Genomic DNA, 22650 nt, shown 5'->3' with positions numbered 1-22650 from the left:
TTGGAGAGACTCCTCATTCATCATGATCTCCTCATGCAAAAGGTAAGTTTCAAGCAAAAAAAAAAAAATTATGACACCAACTCGCACATTACGTTCTCCTGATACAAGAGGTAAGTATCGAGCAGAAAATAAAAATGATGATACCTACTCGCTCATTACGTTCTCCTGATACAAGAGGTAAGTATCGATATTTAATTAAAAGTTATGCTACTTCTTTGAGTATCATGTTCTCCTGATACTAAAATGTAAAATTTCCTCAGAATTTCGATACGTATCATGTATTTCTCGTGCCACCTCTTCGCACAGGTGCACGTGAACGAAACGTACAGAAAATTAGCCCCTTGAATTAGGCAACCTGTACTGACAGATATGTCGGGCCGGTTGCCTGTCTCATAGCCATCTAGCGGTGAACTTGCCGAACTATTTTTGAGTTTCATCAGCGACCTCTATCAGAGAAACGCTGAACTTTGTCGTAAAATAGTTCTTTCCTTTACCGATAGATGTCGCCAATTACAGTGTTTTTATTGAATCGTCGGTACATTACCATAATGACTTATCAGTAAAGGCTATACTAGCAGGCCCGTGGCTTAGATGGCTGTATATGTGGAGACCGGCCGAGCTTATGGTATAGTATATCTTACAGCAACGATTTATAGTATCCCTGATCAGCTGATAAGACCATAAAACATAACCTCGTAATCTTATGACTAGAATAGAGTGTTCCAAACAATTTAAATTGCAAATAAACTTTCAATATTAATAGTAGAAATGTTATTTACATCGACAAATATATCTTAGTTTTGTAGTATACAAAGATGGAAGGTTGCTAATTTTTATACCCTTCATTTTGCTAAAAAGTAAAGCAATTTTAATCTCTATAAATATTCGACGGTATAATCCAAATTTTAGGTTTTGTGAAAAAAAATGTAGAAGATCTTGTTAGTACGTATGTATTTATTCTAATGTTCCTCTAAAGATTACATTGCCTGCACTTCCACTTATAGTCTCGTTACAAAATAAAGCGTCTTGTTAGTATGGCAGCTTTAATGAAGAAAAGAGTTTTAGCAGAATTTACGCAAAGTCAGGTAAGTTATATTCCTATTAATCGAAAAATTCTCAATTTAAATTCTTACGCTATATGCATTTTTAGGTTGTAACCGAACCTCCTTTAAAAAGGCTTAGAACATTACGCCTTACATCTACAGCTGGAAGTAAAAATGCAACGGAAAGTAGTTCTGCTTTGGCTTACATAGAGTGCCTTGAAAAATGTAAATGTGGCAATGATGCTTTGCAACTGCTCGTTCGTATATCCGATACTATAGCATATATCTCTCCAGAGGATGTTCCATCGGTTGTGAAAAAGTTATCGGAAAGATTTGCTATAGAAACAGAGGCTGCAGTTCGTGCTAAAATACTTTGGATATTCGCAGAATTGGGTGAAATAACAAATGATTCGGCAGAGAAAACTCGAATCGTTAATGAGACTGCTGAACTTTTAAGAAATGAAGAATCACATAGAGTGAAAAGTCAAGGTTTAGCAACATTGTTGAAATTAGGAGAATATCATAGGTATTTTATACGCGTTCAAAATTTATTTTGTCGTTAGAACGAAAGACTGATTTATCGATTTATAGGACTCTAGCGTTAAAGATTGCTCGTGAACATTTGCCCGATACTTGGCACGGTGTTCAAACGCGATGTCTTTCTATTATCGGTAGATATTTAACTTCAACTACCGCAGACGACACTTTAGTATTTGTTGGCAATTATACACGTTCTCAAGATCCAAGAGTTCGTGCTCAAGCATTCGAAACAATGGCGGAACTTCACTCGCACAGAGGATGTAGACTGCCTCCAAGTTTCTTTGGAGAAGCTTGTGCCGCGCTTCGAGATGATTACGAAATTGTTCGTCGAGCTGTTCTTAAATTAATATGGCTTCTAGGTAGAGAATATCCTGAAAAGTATGTAGTTCGTATCCGTTTCATAATTCGAACGTTAATTCGTTTCAGGTTTTATATTAATAGCATGTTTTATAGCATCATCATAGGAGCAGACGGAGAAGACATACGTATGGTAGATTGTGCATTTTCTCAAATTTGCAGTCTCATGGGTGATTTATCACCGAGAGTTAGAGCCTCGGCAATGTTTCTTCTAGGAACAATGAAAAGTGTATCTCAACGATACATAGAACAAGCACTGGATAAAAAACAAAAAATTGTAGAAGCGGATAGACCAGAAGTGGAAGAAAAAAGTGGATCTTGCGGCGCGTTTATTCATGGTTTAGAAGACGAGTTTTTGGAGGTAAAGTAGTTCTTTATATTTGTACATCGTAATTGATATATCGAATGTATAGACTAAATTATATACAGGTACGAACGGCAACGGTAGAAGCACTTTGCACTCTATCCATGGAACAACCAAATATAGCCAGAATTGCTTTAGACTTTATGGTGGATATGTTTAACGACGAGATTCAGGATGTCCGATTGAGAGCTATTGAGTCGTTAAGGAAAATGTCTGCAAGCGTCACGCTTCGCGAAGACCAATTGGAAACAATTTTGGGTGCATTGGAAGATTTCTCTGGCGAAGTACGAGAAGGTCTACACGCTACTTTAGCTGCTAGTCGGCTCGCTACGAGAAATTGTCTTCACATGTGTGTGAATCGTCTTCTCGATAACTTAAGTCGATATCCACAAGATAAAGAGAGCATTAGAAATTGTTTAGCAGCACTGGGAGCCTCGCATCCATATTTGACGTTGCCTTTGGTACCTCAACTTCTTGGCCGGCATCCCTTTTTTGATACACCAGAGCCGGATGTCGATGAGCCGTCTTGTATCCTTTTTAGCAATTCTCTTTATGAAATACAAGTTACGGTAATATTCTTAACCATTCAACATAGACGCAAGCGTGCTGGTTTTGGTATTCAATGCTGCGTCGCATTGTCCAAGTATGCATGCTTTGTTTACAGAACATGCGTCCAAGCATTATCACTATTTACGCGACACGATGCCGCATTTAGTTCCCCGATTACGACCGACTATAACCAGTGGGCCAGATTTTGGAAAGGAAGATACGATCGATGAAGAAGCCGAGCGTGGAAAAGAATTTCTAGAAAAAGTTGTAACAGGCGTTGAAAACGCAAGGCCTGGTGGGAGAGTTCACACTCAGTTATTAGAAGCCTCTGCCGTTGATCTCGATCGTTTAGCAGAAATGGATCACCGTATGGAGGGAGCAGCGCGTTTCGCCGCTCTTTACATACGGTGTTTGTTGCTTCTAAAATCTGTGTTGAAAGAATTCTCAATGTCGTCGACGAATTCGGTATTTACGAGTCCATTGGCGAGTACGACTAACAACGTTTCGGTTCTTCTTCAGAATACTCAAAAGTATATTTCAAATGTTCTTCCATTGCCTGTTTCGTTTGTCGTTATCTTAAATACATCTACTAACAATTGAAATAAATTTACAGATTACAGCGATTGTTTAGTGGATTAGGTGAAAATGAAATGATATTAGCCAACGACGTGTGGTTGAAAGCACTGGCGGTAGAATTGATTCGAGTGACGAGAAGCGCGACAGGAAGAAGCGCTCTTCCGCTTGCTCGTCATTTTCTATCCGAAGCTGACACGCTACCTCAAGATACCGTTAAATTGCCATCATTTTCTAGAGCGCTCGTTCTTCAAATTCCGACTTTGTCTGACGTGAAACCAGGATCTCTGACGCGGTTGTTATTGCCGTTACTTTTAACACCGGGAACGCAAGGGGAGGAACGACTACCAAGACCATCGGTATCTACTCGATTCTGTAGGGCAATTATCGAAGAACCTAGAGGTGACGCGGATGCTGCATTAAAGTTTACCGGAGGTCTTTTACTAGGAATCCCATTAACGGCAAAAATATTTAATTTACGAGACCCAAGTATATTACGTATCAAGTTGAGACATCCCGATCAACAAATACAATTACTATTGCCACGAAAATCGGATTTACGTCAGCACAATGTGGAACAAAACGATTACAGACTGAGAACTACCGTTCTACTTTCGCATCAAGTTTGGATGGAAGCTTGCAACGTAGAAATATCTCTCGCGCTCCTCGTACCATCTTCGTCCGTATGTACGCACTCTCCCCTCGACGATCCCTGCGTTATCGACCTTTGTAAACCGACCAAAGTATCAATTGCTCCCAAACCCATAAAGAGAGGTATCTGAATATATTTTTATACAATGATATGTATTATAAAATGTTTCTCGTGTAAATAAATTCGAAATATACTAAATCACATCAAGTTTTGTATAATACAAATCCCAACCAGGTCTTAAAATTAAATAATGATGTTTGCTCTCTGATAAAAAGTAATTATAAACGTATGACCCGATCGGACCTGCTTTAGAAGGGTGTCTGAGAAATTGCGATACTTACTTTTTTCTTTCTTTCTTTCTTTCTTTTTTTATAAAAATAATTCATATCGAAGATGAGCTAATTCTATTTAACTCGGACAGTTATGGACTACCGCCAGCTAGAAAAGGAGCTTCCACTGGAATGAAAACATCCATTAAGATCTGTAATTTAACACACATTGAAGATTTAAAGGATTATTTACTTACCCACTGAACGACTGAAGCTTCTCTGCTTCTGGACTCTTTTGGGCCAGACTACTAAAACTAAGTCCACCCGGTTGGCTGGCCAATGATTCAAACGTATTACCAGCCTCTACATTACCAAAAACTTTCGACATATTGTCCATCGGAGCAGGACTTCCTCCCATTGCTGCTGGGCTTCCAAACGCTATGTTTTCAAAGTAAACGTTAATTTTAATATTTGAAAACATACGAAGAACGTGAAAAGTAATAAATTATTTACCCGGAGGAGATGCGGAAGCTCCAAATGCTGTTGCTCCGAATCCACCACCAAAAATTGATTTGGTAGTTCCGAACGAAGATGCCGATCCAAATACTGGTTTAGAATCAAACGCAGGTGGCTGTCCAAATGCAGGTTGCGCACCTATCACGGGCTGCTCTAAACCTATCGGCGATGTACTAGCTCCAATTCCACCGAATACCGATGGCGAACCAGAAGATGTTCCCGGTGTAGCGTTACTGGCTGCGCCGCCAAAGAAGGACGTAGTAGACCCTGTGTTCGGTGTTCCGCCGAATATCGAAGTAGATTTCTGAGGATTATTATCGAAAATGGATTTCTGAGGAGTTCCAAACGCGTTCATCTGAGATGGATTCCCTTCGAAGATGGAACCAGCCGAGGTTGCCGGAGTATTTGTACCGAAAATTGAACTAGTACTGCTTCCACTAAAGATAGAAGTGTTTGCCGAAGTCGTCGGCATGCTGGCGAATATAGACGTGTTCGGTGAACTTCCAAAAGGCATAGAAGGGGCATTGATAACTGGCTTTCCAAAAGTATTAGCTGCTGAGGACACCGCTGGTGTGTTGGGAAATTGAGCGTTCATCGCGAGTGTAGGTTTACCAAAAACTGAAGTATCCGAAGTAGTTGTCGCATTGCCAAAAGTAGGTGGAGTGCCGTTGTTAGGGCTAGTAGAACTTGCCGGGGACAAACTTGCCACAGGTTCGCCAAAAGTAGATTTCGATAAGGAAGTTTGAAATGGAGATATCGCGGTGGAAGTTGCCGCGACTGTGCTCGTCGTTACGCTTGTTGCGGGGGTAGTTTTGAAGCCACCAAATATCGACATTGGCGCGGAAGTTGTAGATTGAATACCAAATGCGGTACTACTGGTGGTGACCGTAAAGGTAGACGTAGTTGGCGTAGAACTCGACATTCCTCCAAATATAGATATACTCGAAGCATTCGTTTGATTACCGAATAAAGAAGTAGCAGAAGTCGGTAGCAGAGTTTGTACGGGACTTGTTGAAAAGACAGGAACTTTTGACTCTGTAGAAGATGTTTTTTCGATAGCCGGCAATGATGTAGTTGCGGCCGTTTCTTTCGAGGGAACTCCACTTGCAAGATTCATGGAAATTTGTCCTAACGACGTCTGGAAACTGAGCATTCTAAACGAAGATTTGTAGGCGTATTTTTCTTCGTCACTTGGAGTGCTGCTAGACACGTTAGAAATTTGATCGGCTGCTTGTTGTCCCGCAAACGACGGGGTTAATTGTAACGCTTCTTGCGTTTGAGCTACTGTCGCCGATGGCGTTAGTTTCACATTGAATGGAGTAGCAGTGCTCGATGGCTTTGAGGCAAAAGAAAATGTTTGTGCGCTTGTTTGCGGCGTGATATTTTGCGAAGTACTGTAGATATTCGAAGGAAGTGGAGTAGCGAAACTAAACGTAGCCGTTGAGTCAGTTTTTGCTGGTGTTGTTGTCGTCGCTCCAAACTTCAGCGAAGTATTCGAAGCAATTCCTTGTACATTTCCTAACGATATTTCCGGCGATAATGCATCTTTCAATGTATTGGTAGAGAATAAATTCGTATCTACTTTGAAAGAATCACTCCCTGGTACAACATCTTTGCCTAATTTAATACCGAATTCTTTGGCTACCGATTTCTGAGTAAGAGTCTCTTCAGGTTTTTGTATCGGTGTGCCAAATGTGATAGAATCAACTTTAGGAAAAGATTTCAGTATATTTGGCATAGCATGAGTCGAAGTATTGACTTGATTAAATGTAATCGTATCTGGTTTCGATTTAGTAGTTTGAGGTACCGCATTGGTCACCGGTGAACTTAGCTTTTTGTCTACTGGCAAGGGCTTGCTTCCGGCGACAGCTGGAAAAGCGATACTAAAGGCAGGTTGTTTAGTTTGCGCTTTGCTCTGCGTTGATACGTTATTCGTTTCGCTCGTACCAATTCTCGCTACGATGCTGTTCAAGGAAGCTAAATAACTTTGTTGTTTTGGTTTTTCAGTAGCTTGAGCGATAACCACAGTTTGCTTTGAAACAAGTTGTTCTACGTCATTTTTAGGATCTATCGACGTAGTATCGAGAGCAGCTAAAGAGGACAAAGTTTCTTCCAAACGATGCTGAATAGGTGTTGGCTCATCAGGTTTTATGATTCTTGGTGTAGATGCGGATAAGTGTTCTCTTAATTTAATTTGCTTTCCTTGAGTAAAGCTTAACGTTTTAGTAGCGATAGCCTTGCAGCGTGCTTCTATAATTCCTGCGTTCCTTGGAAGAGACATGGAAGATTTTGACGATGTTATACTTAAATTAGACAGCGACCGATTCAATCCGAAAATATTATTATTACGAGTCATTAATTTCCATCGTTTTTTAAGATGCTCTATATTGCCTTTCTCTTCTTGAATGATTTTATTGTGCAATATAAGATTCTGGTACACAAATTCCAAATGGGGGATTTTCATTCGCGACAGTTCTTGAGTTTTACGATCCGACCATTCCAAATCCAAAATTTGACTAGCTCGGGTAAGTTGTGTTTGAGTGTAATAATAAAGCTTGTGTAGATCGGATATCTTATTATCTCCACAGTTTCTAGTAACGATATCGATGGTAGCTGCATTTTTCGACTTGGTTTCTTCGACCCAAGCAAACGATTGCAATAATAGTGCTTTCAAATATGCGATATCGCTGGATAAACTATTCGTTGTTTCCCTTAATTCTCGAAGAAACTCATCTATTTTGGCAGATGTGTCTACAAGCTTTAGACGTTCTTCCTCCGTACCGCATTCCCAAGTTTGCGGTTCCAATCTACTGCGTAATTCCTTCTCGAACAAATTATATTCTTCTATCTGAGCACGAATATCTCTGCTATCATCTTCTACGGATGTTTTTTGTTCCTCAGGTTCTTGTAAACTTGTCTCTTTAACTGCTGTCAATTTAATATCTTGATTTACAGGTTGTTGTAAATGGGTCTCCTTAATCGGCTCAAATTTCTGTTCCTGCTGCTTTGGTTTCTCGGTTGGAGACTGCGGGAAGAAACCGCTTCCTGTGTTGAGTTTACCGAAAATATTTGCCACGGGAGGTGGTTTTGGACGATCAGGAACATTTTCTGGTTGCTTAGGACGCGGAGTACTAGTTATTACACCGTTCATAATAAGAGAAGCTTCCGAGGAAACATTTAATTGCGGCTGTGGCGGAGGTGTAATCATTTCTGTAGGTGGCGAGTTAATAGCAGGACACGTAGGTGTCAAATTCACCATATGAAAACTGCATAATTGTCCAGATGTTGCGAGAATATGAAGTATAGGAACTGGATGAGGTAAAATAGAATCTGCTCCCCATGGTAATTTTCGAACGGGAGTCTTGTCTATAGCTAATCCTACTGGATAACTTTCCTTGGTATGGATCAATGGCAATTCAGCCCTGCCGCTATCGACTAATTGCCACTGATTCCAAGTAACACCCGCATCCGTAGATCCCAATACAGCTATCTCGCTACTGTTACTGCTGGCAGCAATAATTAAACCCCATTCTGGCACATGATCGAAGTAGTAACGTCGAATCATTGCTTCGCTTTCCGTGTCTGACATTCCATAAGTAATATCTTCATAGCTTGTAAAATTAGCATTCGTTTCACCTTTAGGTGCATCGATTATAAGAACATTTATTCTCTGTTCGCTACATAAATAGGCAGCACAAAATTGATAATTTCTGATCCATAACATCGATATAACTTCTCCGATGTACGGAGTCGGACCTGGAATCGTCCTCGCTACTTTCAAGTCAGGTTTCAATTGTACGATATTCCCATTCTTACAACCTACAGCCACTTGTTTCCCTTTAGGGCTCCAAGCAGCGCACAAAACATCCAGACCGTTTAATTTTTCTAAAGCTTTCAACTCTATCGTTTTCTCTTTTTCTTCTTTTATCTGAAAACAACCAACCGTGTAATCGCTGGCTACTGTACAGAACATTCCTGGGACGGTAGGATTCCATTGTAGATCATTTGCAAAGACCTCTGTACTGGATGAGGAAATCCTAATCTCGTGCAATAATTGTAAATTCTGCAAAAAAAAAAAACGCAGTTAGATATTTTAAAATGTACAATAAGAATTGAAAATAATTTATAAACTCTAAATTGTAACATACTCCTCTTGCGAGCATCTGTGCATTGTAGATTAAAATTGATGGACCATGAGGTACCACTGCTAAATAAGAACAGTCGCAACTAAGTGCTAATTTAGACACGAATACGGGTATATTAACTTCCACTTTCCATTCCGGATCGCTATCCTCTCCTGGCTTTAAAATGTTTATTTTATTGTTTTGCCCTATGTACAATAAGGCTCTCTTCTTGTCTGCAGCTAATAGATTACACGCAGTTGGTATGGATTCATATGCGTTTAAAATTTGGGAAATGTGAGACTGTTTAAACTGAAATTCCTGTAAAGAAACATTGTATTACAATAAATCTTTCGTTAGATTTATGTATATTTGTTACATAAAATATTAGTTATATATACAATTTTTATGTTTTTTAACATTTAAACGTTACAAAATGAGGCATTCTTCTAACATTCGATTAGAAAACTACTTCGATAAAGTTATAGACTGGAATGCAAGTGTCTGCAGTTCCATTTTTAGAAAATAACAAGCAATACCTGAACGTCTTTCGGATCGGGCGCAGTTTTCATGTTTAATTATTTTACGACAACTTTCATATAAATAAATAGTTTCGTTAAAATATAAATTTGCCGGACACTGCTCAGGTTACACACGAACAGATTCGAAGTAAACGACGTAACTGAACGTAACTGACAGACTCCAGCAACCATCGGTTATACAAATTGAGATAGAATTATATCACTGATGTGAATTCTATATACAACGGCCGATGGCGATGGCGCCGTCCATGTTTTTATCCCCATCACTTACGTAAACAAATCTACAACGACGTGTACGTGAATCGGACAGCTTCGGGAAAATACAACATGGGCGGAACCTTTAATATAATTTATATGTACAAGTTACTATCTACATAATAATGAATCATTTTATAATTCTATATTAACAAATTCAAATATATAATTTTTTAACAATTAGCAGCGCCATCGGTGGGAAAACGCCCAAGTTTGTCATGAAATAGTTTCTATTGTTGTCCCTAGATGTCGACACCTATTATGGATTACCGACATTTAGATAAAAAGGTATCATTTACCATAAAAGTAAAAGTTCAAAACAAACTTCAGCGTTTTTCCGCTAGGAGCGCTGACTAAAAATCATTCTCGTTCCAAGATGGCTGTCAAAAATTATGATCATAGTCATACGTTACTTAACTGTTAGAGCAAAGGAGAGTATAGGTTTTCAATCATTTTATTAATTTCGCCGTACAAGGTGTGTCATTGTATCAAAATTCTCAAAGAGAATTAAGTTACCAATTTTCTGTTGTGGCACCTCCCCAGCTTTGGTTTGTAGTAGCCGGCGCAGTTGCAGTCCAATCTTCTGATGGCTATGCAGACGAAATAAAAAAATAGTTAATAATTTCAAGTACTAGTTAGTTTAATGCTAAATAGATATGGAATTCATGTTTACTTGAGCAGCCCAGTCTCCGCTTGCTTGGAAAGCCGGAGCAGCACCCGCAGCTGGAACAGCGGCTGTAGTTGGCGGTGCTACATCATCTGCCCAATTTTCAGTAGTAACTGCCGCCTCAACATCGTTAACCCAACCAGGATCCGTAGTAGTTGGAACTTCAACCGGCCCTGTAAACTCTTTAGCTGGCGCAATTTCCTTAGCTGCTTGTTCTTCCTTTTCAGCCTGTGAAAACACAACGAATGTATATTATAACTGAAGATGTTAAAATATACTTAAATACATTTTAAGAACAGTTTCAGCAAAGATTAAGCCATAATTAAATAAAGTCAACAAATATTTTTCTGCTTACTATTTTCTCATCACGTAGAAAATAAACGTAGAAAATGAAAGATATATAAAATAAACATAGAACGAATTTGATTAATTTTATACTTATACTACAAACCTCTTCGGGATCTCTATAGAAGAATAAATCGACAACGACGTCCCATTTACTTTCACGAGCGATGGAACCCCTTAATCGAAGTACTTCTCTCGCTAATAACCACCACATGAGACCGACGCAATGAAGACTCTTCGTGTTACAAGGAATGGCAATGTCAACAAAACGAAGAGGCGAGTCGGTGTTACAGAAAGCAATAACTGGAATGTTCACGTAACTGGCCTCGGTGATAGGTTGATGATCGGTAGATGGATCGGTAACGATCAACAGACGTGGCTCTCGGAAAGCAGACTGCAAATAATTAAAAGTAATTTGTAGGAACTTTGTAACGCGCGAAAATATCTGCTACATTGTAGAATGAAATCAGAAAAGATTAAGCCAAAGTAAGTCAACAAATATAAATTATGGAAATGGTCTTTCATCATTGAGTATAAAAATGAAAAGTATATAATTTTGATTGTAGCGAACATAACCTGAATTTGATTAGTGAAGGCACCAGGTGTAAAACGACCAGCAATAGGTGTAGCACCAGTATGCTGTGCAAATTTAAGAACAGCCCTCTGACCGGTTTGACGGCAACTGATGACAAAAACTTCGCTAGGATGTTCGATAGCGACAATTGCACGTGCCGCCAGCAAAAGTTTTTCCCATGTGTGACGTAGATTGATGATGCTCACACCTAAATTTTTAGAAGTAGGATGTCATATGTTTCTAATACCGAAATGTTTGAATTAAGATCATATTTACCGTCATTTTTCTTCTTGTAGACGTATTGTTCCATTTGGAAATTAACATTTTCTGCACCTAAATGTGTAAATGCGGCCAACATTTTGGTAACGTCGTCCTCTTTGAGGGACAATACGTCCAGACCTCCTGACATCTTAACGTTGTGGTTAACTTACGAGTAACCTAAACATAAATACTAAATACAATATCGTATCAAGTTGGTGTTATTTAAAAAAAAAAATTCGCTTGAACGACAAACTGGTCACACATAACCTTGCTTTATAACCTAAAATAAACGGCAAGTTCCACTAAGAACAATACAATTTTCAAGCTGTATAACAAAATGCAAACGGTTAAGTGCGTATAATGCTTAAGAAATTGATGACCTACGATATTCAATTAACGTTACCATAATTAAAATTTTGTTAAAAAGTACCACGTGCGTGGACTAATTCGATCAAACAAATTTCTCAAAACTATTTGGTTCTTTGTAGAGATTTTTATATAAATCGCATGCCCAGAATAATCTTTGTTATTTAATTAATAATCTCCTTTACTGTACGAAGAAATAAATATTATAAATAAAGAATTGTAATACACGAACTCACGTTATCAATGCCACTAGGAGACTTCCAAGCGGAAAGGAAGTTGTGTATGCATATAAGTACGCAACGTTGCGTAGATGCTGCTGGAATAATATTTATATTGTAAAAAATATTCTCGATATCGTTAAACTGAAAGTAGACAGTTTTAAATATATATTATATGACAAGTACAATGGAAATTAATGAAAATACTGTAAATCATTCGTATTTAGGAATGAAACGATTAAAGTAGCGGAAGTGTGTCGAAATTTTCCGGGAATTTTGAATACGATTAGAAAGTAATACAGATAACTTTAAATTAAACTGAATAAAGTATCAGCGATATTCTTTATATAATATATTAATTAATCTTTTTTATGTAAATAATAAAAGCATTCGTTAATGCCATAAAATGAATAAGTTATGAAATCTACAGCGATAACGTTAAAATTTGAGTAACATTTATTAGCAATAAGACAATATACTTTTAGAGAAATACGAAAATACGATAATATTCTTGTATAATTCGTTACGCGTTATCAAAGAATTTCCATAACTTTAGAAACGTATTATTCCGATGTCGAAGCATCTTGAATCCTAACCTATAACATGTGGACCGTGCGAAGCATTATTCTTCTTTACAGAAATGTGCGATAAATAGATTGCGACATATTATATTAAAAAATAAACGTCGGTTTCTTAAAATATGTTATACAAGAATGTATCCGGCAAATCATAAGACTATTTTCGTTTTGGATCACACACCATACTTTGGCATATCAACCGAATGTCCTTTGGAATTTGATTTTCTGAAAAGTCGGGGTCAAAATTTAATTCCTTTGGCACCTGTTTGTAAATCTTTGTGGACTACCAGCGTAGAGGCTTCCCTGGAATATTGCCGTATAGTATGGGACCTTTTTCCAGCTGGAAAATTGGTATATTATTAAGTTTAGTTATCTTTAGTTATTGTTTTTTCTTAAAAAAAGATTAATATGATTTCAAAATAAATACTTTTAATATCGATATTATCCGCAGATAAGATTTGTGGTGACCGATCGTGCAGCATACGTATTAAACTCATGGAGTCCATCGCAGCAGAATTTAAACCATGTAAGGTTTAGGAGCATTTTGTTTCATATTTTTTTGTTGGAAAATAATATTTCTCATCGAGACCGATTTCTGATTTTAGATAATGAATGGCACAGCCATTTTGGGAGTACCGACAAAGGCTCCAGAACCTGGAGAGGATTATTCGGTGATACATGGATTAAGAGTGGCTATCGAGACATTGAACGAATGTTCAGAAATTCAGCACGAGAAGAGAACATCGTTAAATGAGAATACTAGTAAACTTGTTAACAGAGGCAGAGTAATATGCATCACCAGTGCACGAGATAATAGCAATATGAAAAGCTTGGAAAATATATTTTTGAACGAATTAGCTCAAGAGAATAAAACTGCATTAGCTTCGGATCAGTAAATATCTTTGCATATAATTGTTAGAAGCATATGAGTATTAAGTTTGTAATGTATTTATATCTTCTATTTCAGTTTAATGCCTGTGGATTATTGTCACCTAGTTATACTGAACATCTTTCCTAACAATATCGAATCGCAAGTTACAAGTCAGGGGCCACGAGAGGTATTTTACGTTTCTTTGTATCGCGATGTTTATTTAACTTGTGGAAAAAACAACGTATAATACTTTATCTTAGGTCTCACCGCTGTTAACGGTAGAAGTACACTCCATTAAGGCACCTGCTTTACATTCAAAATTATCCCATTTAATCTTGTCCCATTACGATCTGGCAAGTACAACGGTAACTGGTATACCGATGAAGGAAGAACAGAATGCTAGTTCCTCTGCGAATTACGACGTTGAGATATTTCACTCGTCAGCTGCGCATTCGGCAATTCTAAAAGGTACACGAGCATGCAGTTAAAGAGTGGAAATTGCTACACTTGAAATTACATCGAAATGCGGGAATATCTTTTAGGAAACCCGCAAGATTCAGCTTTGATAAAGACATTCAGAAGATTCGAGGAGGGTTCAGAGTATGAAACGGTAACTTTGAAATGGTGTACACCACGAGGATGTAGCGCAGCCGAAATGCAAAATTGCACAGCTATGCACAGGATCACGCCGGTAGATGTAAATAGTAGACCTTCGTCTTGTTTGATTAATTTTCTGTTGAACGGTAGGTCGGTAATGCTCGAAATGGCCAGAAGAAGCGGAGGAAAGACTATTTCTCATCTACTTGCCGCGCATGGCGGAGAAATTTTTATACATACGCTATCTACCGCTAGAAGTGTATTGGAAGATCCACCTTCTATCAGCGAAGGATGCGGTGGACGCGTCACCGATTACAGAATAACTGTGAGTATGTCAAACCGGAAGTATCGCGCATATGCAACTCGTTGCTTATTACAGGATTTTGGAAGACTGATGCGAAACAATGTACTGGTGCCTTTGAAACGAAGTACAAACGTTAACAGCGAAGGTCCAGCGGAAAAGATGAGATCGAGATTGGAAAGACACACCAAATATTGGCCAATTACTATTTCTAGTACTCTTATGTTTAATTTAAAACAGGTAGAGATTCCAAATGAATCGAACTCAACTGTAACTATCGTATTTCATTGCGTCCGTAACAATTAACAAAAATGTATCAAAGTTAATAGATCCACTGCCAGATTTAATGGTAAAGGAGGAACTCACAGCTGAGGAGGTCGTCCAGTGTAAGCAAGTGATCTTCAGTTTATTGCAACTGGAAGCAAAACATGAAACGTTACCTTTGCCAAGTATCGGCGGGGGGCGTGGTGGTAAAGGTGGTGTACGGAGAGAAGAACACTATAGACTTTTGTGGGGAGAGCTGGAAACGTTTCTCAAGCAACACGCTAATAATTCTGCCGCGCATTCCGAAGTTTTGACTTGCCTTCTCGAAGTACGGAGTAAAGACGATAAGGATAAGGTCGAATTGGACCAGGCATTGCGCGAATTGGACGGGTAAATATCGGACGTCTTAAGAAGACTTTATTTCTCTGGATAAAAGTATTTGCTTTTGTATCGATCTCGCGTTTGTTTTTATACAGTTTTGGAAAAGAAGATGGAACCGCCCGTGCAAGCGTAATAAGAGCAACAACCGATTCGCCGATGTCGCCACCACCTAGCACGTCGATATCTCTCGGGAAGCAACTCCTGAAGGGTAACATTTATTCTCCTAAAAGTCTGTTGGACGTTTGGCTACAACGAAGCGCCCCTAAAGAAAAGAAGCCAGACTTCCACGGAAGAGTTAACAGCGACGGTCCTAAAGCTAAGCTATATCCCAATTTAAAAGAGGTTGGCCGAGAGCCCCGCGAACCTATTCTAGAGGGTTGATTCAGATGGTTCTTATCGTTTTCAATACATAAATCCAAGGGTACAGTTTTAATCAGGCTATAAACTAAACGTGACTTTTGCCATAATTACATTAATTACCACACGTTAGCTTACATCGTTAGTGGATGATGTATCACGATTCATTTAAGTAAAAGAAAGTTCGCTTCTCAAACAGACATTATTCGTAAAGTCTTTACCGATCAAGAGTATTCCGTCAGTTGTGTGTACGTGCAATCAGACAGCGCGAAAGGATCATTAGTTTTAAGGAATCGATAATATATGTAATTTTACTGTTTCCATGAGAACATATCTTTGTAATAAAAATACATCGAAGGTTGAAGATGCGACTGCGTTCTTTTAATAATTTAAAATAATTATTCCGAACAACGCGATCAACTGTATCGATATGTACTCGTTTGACATTTCATATGGTACAGTGACCCCGAAGATATTAGACATAACGTAAGCAACTTAAGTTATTAGACATAAGTTGTTGGAAATTTTTGAAATTTCATTTTCACGAGCTTCTCGGTAGATAAGATAAGCGTTTCGCGAGGCCTCGTAGCTCCGCGTATCCGACGATACGACCTTAACGCGAAAGTGTATCAGTGGTGCAACGAAAGCGATCCCCAGAGGTTCTCCCGTGCCCGCGCCTTTCTCGTCCCACGTCGTTTTACAACAGAGACCAGCAGACACGTCTGCCGGGCGTCTGAGCCACCGCGATACGTTGACCTCCATCGAAACTATAGTCCTATCGACTCCCCTACCATGGCCGGTTGGAATTCCGCCGCTAATCGATGGAAGGAAGGAGGAAGGAAGGTATGCCTCGCATATAATATAACGCGAGCACGGTTCGAGCCCGTAGAAAAGAGAGACGGAGAGACGGAATCGACAGACGCCGTGAAGTACAGAGGGACGCGGAGGCGGAAGGGGATTCGGAGAGTACAAGTGCGTGACGTAATGGTTCATTCATCCCGAGACAGACGATATCCCGGTCAATGGTGTACATACGTACACATTCGCACACACACACGCAACACGTGCACGCACGTATCTGCATATACAGGTCTCTCGATACACGTGTGTACAGCCACGGACGGAGCTCGGTGTGACCGTGGGCTGCGTGTCACGTGAAATGCACACGTGCACATTGTTTGTTCCGTTTGGTTTGCTCTGTTCCTTGCTACGGCCAGTTTGCGCCGCGATGTCGACGTCTCTGGTCCACGCAGTCGTGGTACCATTCAAACGCTCGCAAAGGAAAGGTTCGTCTTTGCACTTGAGAGGCGATCCTCGATGTAGGCGACAATGCTTAGTCGCGTTAGGCTCATTCCGCAGGAAATCGGACACAAAAATAGTCGGGTCTCGATAATTATTATACATACATTCTCCGTATCGTTAAACGATAGTTGTACGCGGATTACATTCTCGTGTAAAAGCTCGTGCCAGTAGTCTACTCTTTAGTAACGCACGGGTAATCTCGAAATAAACGTTTTCGATCCGTTTTAAAAATGACAGTATTTTTAAGAATATTTTGAAAAGTTGCTTCGCAAAAGGGACAAATCGAGACTATATCCTAAATTTTTCGCAGATTTTTAGAACCGGTTATTAGAAACATAGGTATCGAACAGAGGCCTCGGCCCGTCTCTGTTGCTTAACGTGTTTGTTGGGAAAATTGGTAGCGGCGTCATAGCCCTGGAAAAGTAAATTAGAAATATTGATCGGGGAGGCTCCACAGCTGTGTGTGTGCAGGTGGTGGTACGAAGAAGAGTCCGCCGTTTATAATTTATCTCGCCTATCTACCCGGAATATCGATCCTGACAAAGGGTCACTGAACGAGCGAGCGAAAAAGAGAAACACGACCCGGCTGCAGTTCGGCTGATAATCATTAACGTCACTCGCCGATTATCGATGCACGCTGGCCGAACGTTACAGAGGGTGGTTCTCGAAATTAGACACAAAGGACGGATTTTTCACTGTTAACGCTAAACCTCGGAGATTCAACCTCCGATAACCGTTAGAATCGCCGTTTTCAAATTTTTCTACGATAAATTGTATTGTACACTAATGTACAATACATACACTACGGTATAAGCAGTATTAAGACCAGTCATTTGATCGATCGCGACAGGGCTGGATACAAATATCGATAGGTTTAGCGTTAATTTGCTCCTTCGCGTGTATTAAAAAAAAAAAAGAAAATGTGTACTATCATAAGTATATCTTGTATAACCGCTAATAAAGCTCGCCAAACTTAGGATGTCCTCCCATATCCGATAGTTTTATTCCGAAGTCGACCGACGCGTTTCCAGGCGAACGACGCCTTCGACTTTGTCCAGAAGGCACAAAGACCAGGAAGCGGAACGATGATGAATTATAGACGGCCAGGAAACGGAGCACGTCGGCTTCTCAGGCACAGATCGATATCCACTCTACGTTGCCTGTCGATGTGTACCTAGAAAGCAATAACGCCGTGCATCGTTACTTCGCCTAATCGGTCAAAGTCGTTAAAAAAAAAAGATAAACAATTACCTTCGCGGAATGACGATAAATTCTTCTTCAGCATCGAGTAAAACGTCGTCGGATATACGTAAATGAAAGTTTGCGGAGTCTTTCTCGGGCCGCGCGATGCTTGAGATATTCCATTAAAGGACGAAAACGCAACGTTAACTCGCGAAACGGCGCCGGCGAGAAAACGGAGAGATCGTCGTTAGATCGTGGCACGCGGCGGGAATTTTGCTGCGAGCGGGGCGATAAAGTCGGAAAGGGGCAGAAGTTTCCTCTTTCCACCCGGGAACCGCGTCCCGGGACGTAATATTCCTTGGCGGAGAGGCCAGGTCAGAGGAACGTGGGGCGCGGATGCCAGGAGGGTGGAAAGGGAAAAATAATCTCCCAGTGGGATTTTCGACCCTCGCGTTTCGCGTCACAGGAAGGGATAGGAAGAGACCGGGCGATCGTTAGCGCGGAGGGGACTTTGAAAAACGTCTCTTTTAGAGTGTGTGTGTGTGCGTGTGAGAGAGAGAGAGAGAGAGAAGAGCAGCTGCAGAGCCAGGCAGGCGCAGCATTGAAAAGGGGCGACAAAGGGACAGGGCCCTGACCCTCGGGGAACGCAGCAGGAAAGCGACTCCTGTGGACGCTTCCCTCGATGGAATACGTTAGGACGTAGCTTGAAACATTCAGTGAACCGAATCGCTCTTCGTGAGAGAGCTTTCTCACAGGGCCACGATCCTCTGACGCTGTCCTACGATTATGTATGTACCTACAACAACCAAGCGATAGCATAGAATATTATTATTTTGAGAAATAGAGAAATATAGGTGGTATAATTATGCTCTGTAGGCATAAGTATTATAGTATGACCCCTCTCGTGAAGTAGCGACGTCCTCGTTAAGGATATGCCCGGGCCAAAAGAAAGCGAGGACCTAGCGAGACGCGGGAAGAATCAATGGCCGGGTGACTGTCCCTCCCGGTCTTACAATTAAACCCGGGTGACCGGATGCAAAAACTATGCAAAAGAACTATAATCATGCTCCGTAATCTATCCGAAAGCGTCGAGCGAGCAGCCCCTGAACCCCAGGTGACCAGTCAGTCCTGCCTCGCCCTCCGTTCGACCTCCGTTTGATAGAACGGAACATCGACCATTGCACTCCGGATTGCTCGTCGTTCCATGTGGATTAATCGGAATTTCGCGCGTCATACCCGGATCGAAGATCCGCCGTTCCGCGGAAGGTTGTTCGCCGCGCTAGAGTCGCGTAACGTTCTCTTGAATAATAGATCGCGCGATGGAGAACCATCGGACGAGCGCTGACGGCGACGCGTCAAGCTCTAAGGGTGCAATTACGCTTCGATATTCCGTTCGTTAACGTTCCTGTTGGTCCTGCGGGAGCGGAATGCGTGCGAGGAAACGTGAATTCTTCTGCGAACTGAAACAGCCAAGTTCCTTGCTCGGAGAAACTGGAACGGAAGCAGGAGAGAGAGAGGAGAGTTCGCAAGAGCGTGGCCGCGAGAGAAGCCGGCCAGTAGGGGAATTGAAAGTAGAAGAAAGAACAGAGAGCGGCAGGAGCGGGTGCAGAGGGTGGAGGGTGTCCCTCTACTCGCCCCCGCCATGGTAACGTCGTAGCACGTGCTTGCTACGTCACCGCGTGTTTACAGAGAGATACCTATAGCCGTACTCGTGACCTTGTGTTTTGTATATATCACCCTCCCCCCTCGACGGTCGCGGAATTCCCCCGCTGCGCCCGCGGACCCGGGAATACCCCCATCCGGTATCGTCTCCTCTCCCTTTCAACCTCCAACGCGGCTGGTGCACGAGAGAGCTCCTCAAACTCCCCATGAGGCAACCAGTTGTTCCGTCTGTGACGTAACGGGGTATCACACGACCTGTCGGTGCTTTGTTGCATCCTGTCCCACTCGGTCGGCCCTCTTCGTTTACCGCCCTGACTGCCAGACTTCTCTCTTCCCTCGTCTTTCGACCGGCGGGTGTTCTCTGTTCCGTTCGCTGGTCCTCTCCGTCTGTTCGCGTTTCCCTGTCCCTACCCGCCTTTCTGTCCGTCGCGTCGGTGTGTAACCTACGTACGTACACTCGTCACTTTCTCTCTTTCCCATACCCTGGACGATCTTCGTCTAGCGACCACTGTTCGGAATTCTCTTTTCCGTACCCTCGCCTCCTCCTCTCGGCACTGTTAATGCCCTCCTCGTCGTCGCTCGCCATGTTCGTCCATACGTATGTATGCGCGGCTACGTGCCCTTGTGTATTCTTCTCGCGATGCGAAAGAGAGAAATAGCGATCCGGCAGACGGGGAGAAAGTACAGGAGGATGGTTTAAATGGGTGAACACATCGCCTCGAAGGTCGCGCCCGAGCTGACTGGGTCACTGGAACGACCGCGATGACCCCGCGGCCCTTCGACCCGGGTTCCTTTCCAGTCTAATGGATTTGGGATCAATTCCATGGAAAACGTCCACTGTACGGCGTCTTTTCTCGTCGCGGGAACGACTTGGTCCAGTTTGGACGGGCTCGTGGATCGTTTGGGCCATCCTACCTGTGGGATGCGTTCGATGGTCACGGTTGCGTTAAAGAACTAATGGTAGGTGGTGTTCGCACCGAATACGATACTTACGTAATTCGTAGCGATCGTCTAGGACCTAGACTCTAGGTAGCGATCGGACTATGGAAGAGAGGTGACAAGGCCAAACTTCGGTACAAACTTGGTTTGCTCTTGTCGTGGCATCGAGCATCGGTCCTCTTAGCGCGATAAGGCAGCTTTCGGATTGTCTGCCTTCGAAATACTCCACCATCCGAGTGTTTCAATCCGGAGCGGCTCCAACTGGAATTTGGTCATTCAAATGGAATTCGTGTTAATCGCAATTGGAATCTGACTTTCCACACGGTGAGTTATTCGATCGATCGATCGATCGATTATACGTGAAATTGATTACCGTCCAACGGTGCTCGTCGAACAAGGCGAAAGTGAAACGGTCTCCGATCTCGCGGACTTTCTCCTTCTTCGTTCCCGAGCTGCTTCAGCGTTCCTTCGATCCCACAGTCGATTTACTTGTCGTTCGAGGAAACTGGTCGGTGGAAAAGTAGAAAGTCCTGAAAGAAAGGCACGGTTGAGAGAGTTCGAATGGGAATCGGTCGAAGATGGGTCTTCGAATGCTCTTTTATAAATATCGAGGCAGTTCCAGAGCTGTATATAAACAAGTTTTCCTCTTTATAACGTTAGTATAGATTATTAAATTTACCTGTCGGTCTAACGTATCCTCCAAGGAAGTCCGTGATTCTTATTCTCGCCCCCGCAGCCGCGTTACGTTATTATTTTCGTCGCGACGAGCATCTTCGAGCGTTCCTCACCGACGCTTCTAAAATTAAGGGAACAAGTAACCTTGCGGCGCGGTTGGTTGCCAGGAACGGCGCATATTTCACGCTACGTAGAGGATATTTCCTCCGACGGCAACGCGGTTGCTAAATATTCGCAGTATAACGAGGAAACAGATGGAAAATGTAGAACAAAATTTGTTTGTACAACTCGCGAACTTGTACTTTTCTTTATCTATCGAGTAATCGCTCGCTATGTACGCTCCGTTAATTACGAACGCGCGTTCCGAATGTCGTGTCTACGTAAACGCTCGCGGGGCCAAGTGTCATCGTCGTCGTGGCAATCATTATCAGCCTCGTCATTTCCACGACCGTCATCGACGTCACTGAATATCGTTGGCTGTCAACGACAACCTACACGAGTATTTTCCACCTCTGTTCTGCGTTATCCTTTCCTAATTAAGGGGGCTTGCCAGTCGATTTACCAAATTCTACATTGAGAATGAACTCCAAAGGAAATTTTTAATGTAAACATACATGCGTGACTAAACAAATATTCTCTTATCGTTAGTCTTTACTTCGAGAGTAAGGTAATTACAGAGAACAGGTACATCCTCACCGATTTCGATGCTTTTTAAATATGTTGTAGAAATTAACATTTTGAACAACTTTTTCCTATACACGCAATATTCGTTGCAGTAGCAGCAAAAACCTACAAAAAGCAGTAGTTTTGCAAATACCTCGGAAACTGAGGTCGAGCGATGGTTGTATGTATAGGAAAAAGTTGTTCAAAATGTCGATTTCTACAACGTATTTAAAAATCATCGAAATCGGCTGAGAATTACCGAGAGTAATTCGAGTGCATGGTCCCCTCAACCGGCCAATTATTTCATAAATTACGATGATTTCAATTGAACCGTCGCCTTCGAATCCTGCCGCGATCGATGACCGTTGTCGGCCGAAACAAGAACCTTAATTACTCCTTTTAGGTTCGATTAATTTCGAATCACGTGCCCGCTCATTTCCGCGCCGTTCGTTGCGGTGACGGTTAATGGTCACGTAATTACGGTAACGTGCATCGCCATTAGCCCCCGAATCCATGAATGCTTTCATATCGAACCCGTGTCTTTCCAGCTGGAAGGCAACAACGCCCGCTACGGTAGATTCGAGCTTTTCGGAGGTAAACGTCTCTCTAAAACAAGATAATTCGTACAAAATCAATCTGTTTTCATTGTTTTTCGTTCGACTGGAT

The 22650-nt window shown here is 41.6% G+C and overlaps 4 protein-coding genes and 1 long non-coding RNA gene across 6 annotated transcripts; 2 read left to right on the top strand and 3 right to left on the bottom strand.

The window, feature by feature from the left end:
* The first annotated feature begins 636 nt into the window (after positions 1-636).
* On the top strand, positions 637-4212 carry LOC128880814 (integrator complex subunit 4). Of its 2 annotated transcripts, XM_054131282.1 has the most exons (8): positions 637-822; positions 910-1085; positions 1151-1569; positions 1635-1961; positions 2037-2301; positions 2370-2832; positions 2900-3383; positions 3467-4212. In XM_054131282.1, exons 2-8 carry the CDS (start codon positions 1035-1037, stop codon positions 4206-4208), a joined length of 2751 nt encoding a protein of 916 aa, XP_053987257.1. In that variant the 5' UTR covers positions 637-822; positions 910-1034; the 3' UTR covers positions 4209-4212. The 2 variants fall into 2 exon arrangements, with proteins under 2 accessions (XP_053987257.1, XP_053987255.1); XM_054131280.1 differs by having other exon boundaries at positions 637-1085.
* Positions 4192-10085, bottom strand: LOC128880810 (nuclear pore complex protein Nup214-like). The gene is made up of 5 exons (XM_054131274.1): positions 9524-10085; positions 9012-9305; positions 4861-8926; positions 4605-4785; positions 4192-4534 (listed from the first exon to the last, which is right to left on the bottom strand). Exons 1-5 carry the CDS (start codon positions 9554-9556, stop codon positions 4507-4509), a joined length of 4602 nt encoding a protein of 1533 aa, XP_053987249.1. The 5' UTR covers positions 9557-10085; the 3' UTR covers positions 4192-4506.
* A 134-nt stretch (positions 10086-10219) lies between these two features.
* Positions 10220-12384, bottom strand: LOC128880820 (40S ribosomal protein SA). Its single transcript, XM_054131298.1, has 6 exons — positions 12231-12384; positions 11644-11805; positions 11370-11575; positions 10900-11187; positions 10455-10676; positions 10220-10371 (listed from the first exon to the last, which is right to left on the bottom strand). The coding sequence occupies exons 2-6, from the start codon at positions 11774-11776 to the stop codon at positions 10294-10296; spliced, it is 927 nt and encodes a 308-aa protein (XP_053987273.1). The 5' UTR covers positions 11777-11805; positions 12231-12384; the 3' UTR covers positions 10220-10293.
* Positions 12385-12754: 370 nt separating this feature from the next.
* On the top strand, positions 12755-15913 carry LOC128881429 (integrator complex subunit 13). The gene is made up of 9 exons (XM_054132458.1): positions 12755-13141; positions 13242-13316; positions 13396-13682; positions 13758-13848; positions 13922-14129; positions 14204-14583; positions 14638-14799; positions 14882-15213; positions 15300-15913. Exons 1-9 carry the CDS (start codon positions 12926-12928, stop codon positions 15583-15585), a joined length of 2037 nt encoding a protein of 678 aa, XP_053988433.1. The 5' UTR covers positions 12755-12925; the 3' UTR covers positions 15586-15913.
* A 1832-nt stretch (positions 15914-17745) lies between these two features.
* Positions 17746-21922, bottom strand: LOC128881433 (uncharacterized). The gene is made up of 5 exons (XR_008458068.1): positions 21326-21922; positions 21020-21176; positions 20701-20907; positions 18115-20622; positions 17746-18037 (listed from the first exon to the last, which is right to left on the bottom strand). It is a non-coding gene; the product is annotated as an uncharacterized LOC128881433 (long non-coding RNA).
* Positions 21923-22650: the final 728 nt, after the last annotated feature.

This window comes from Hylaeus volcanicus, chromosome 8 (assembly GCF_026283585.1).
Source record: "Hylaeus volcanicus isolate JK05 chromosome 8, UHH_iyHylVolc1.0_haploid, whole genome shotgun sequence".
In the NCBI taxonomy this organism is placed as follows: Eukaryota; Metazoa; Arthropoda; class Insecta; order Hymenoptera; family Colletidae; genus Hylaeus; species Hylaeus volcanicus.
This window is presented reverse-complemented; position numbering and strand designations above follow the sequence as displayed.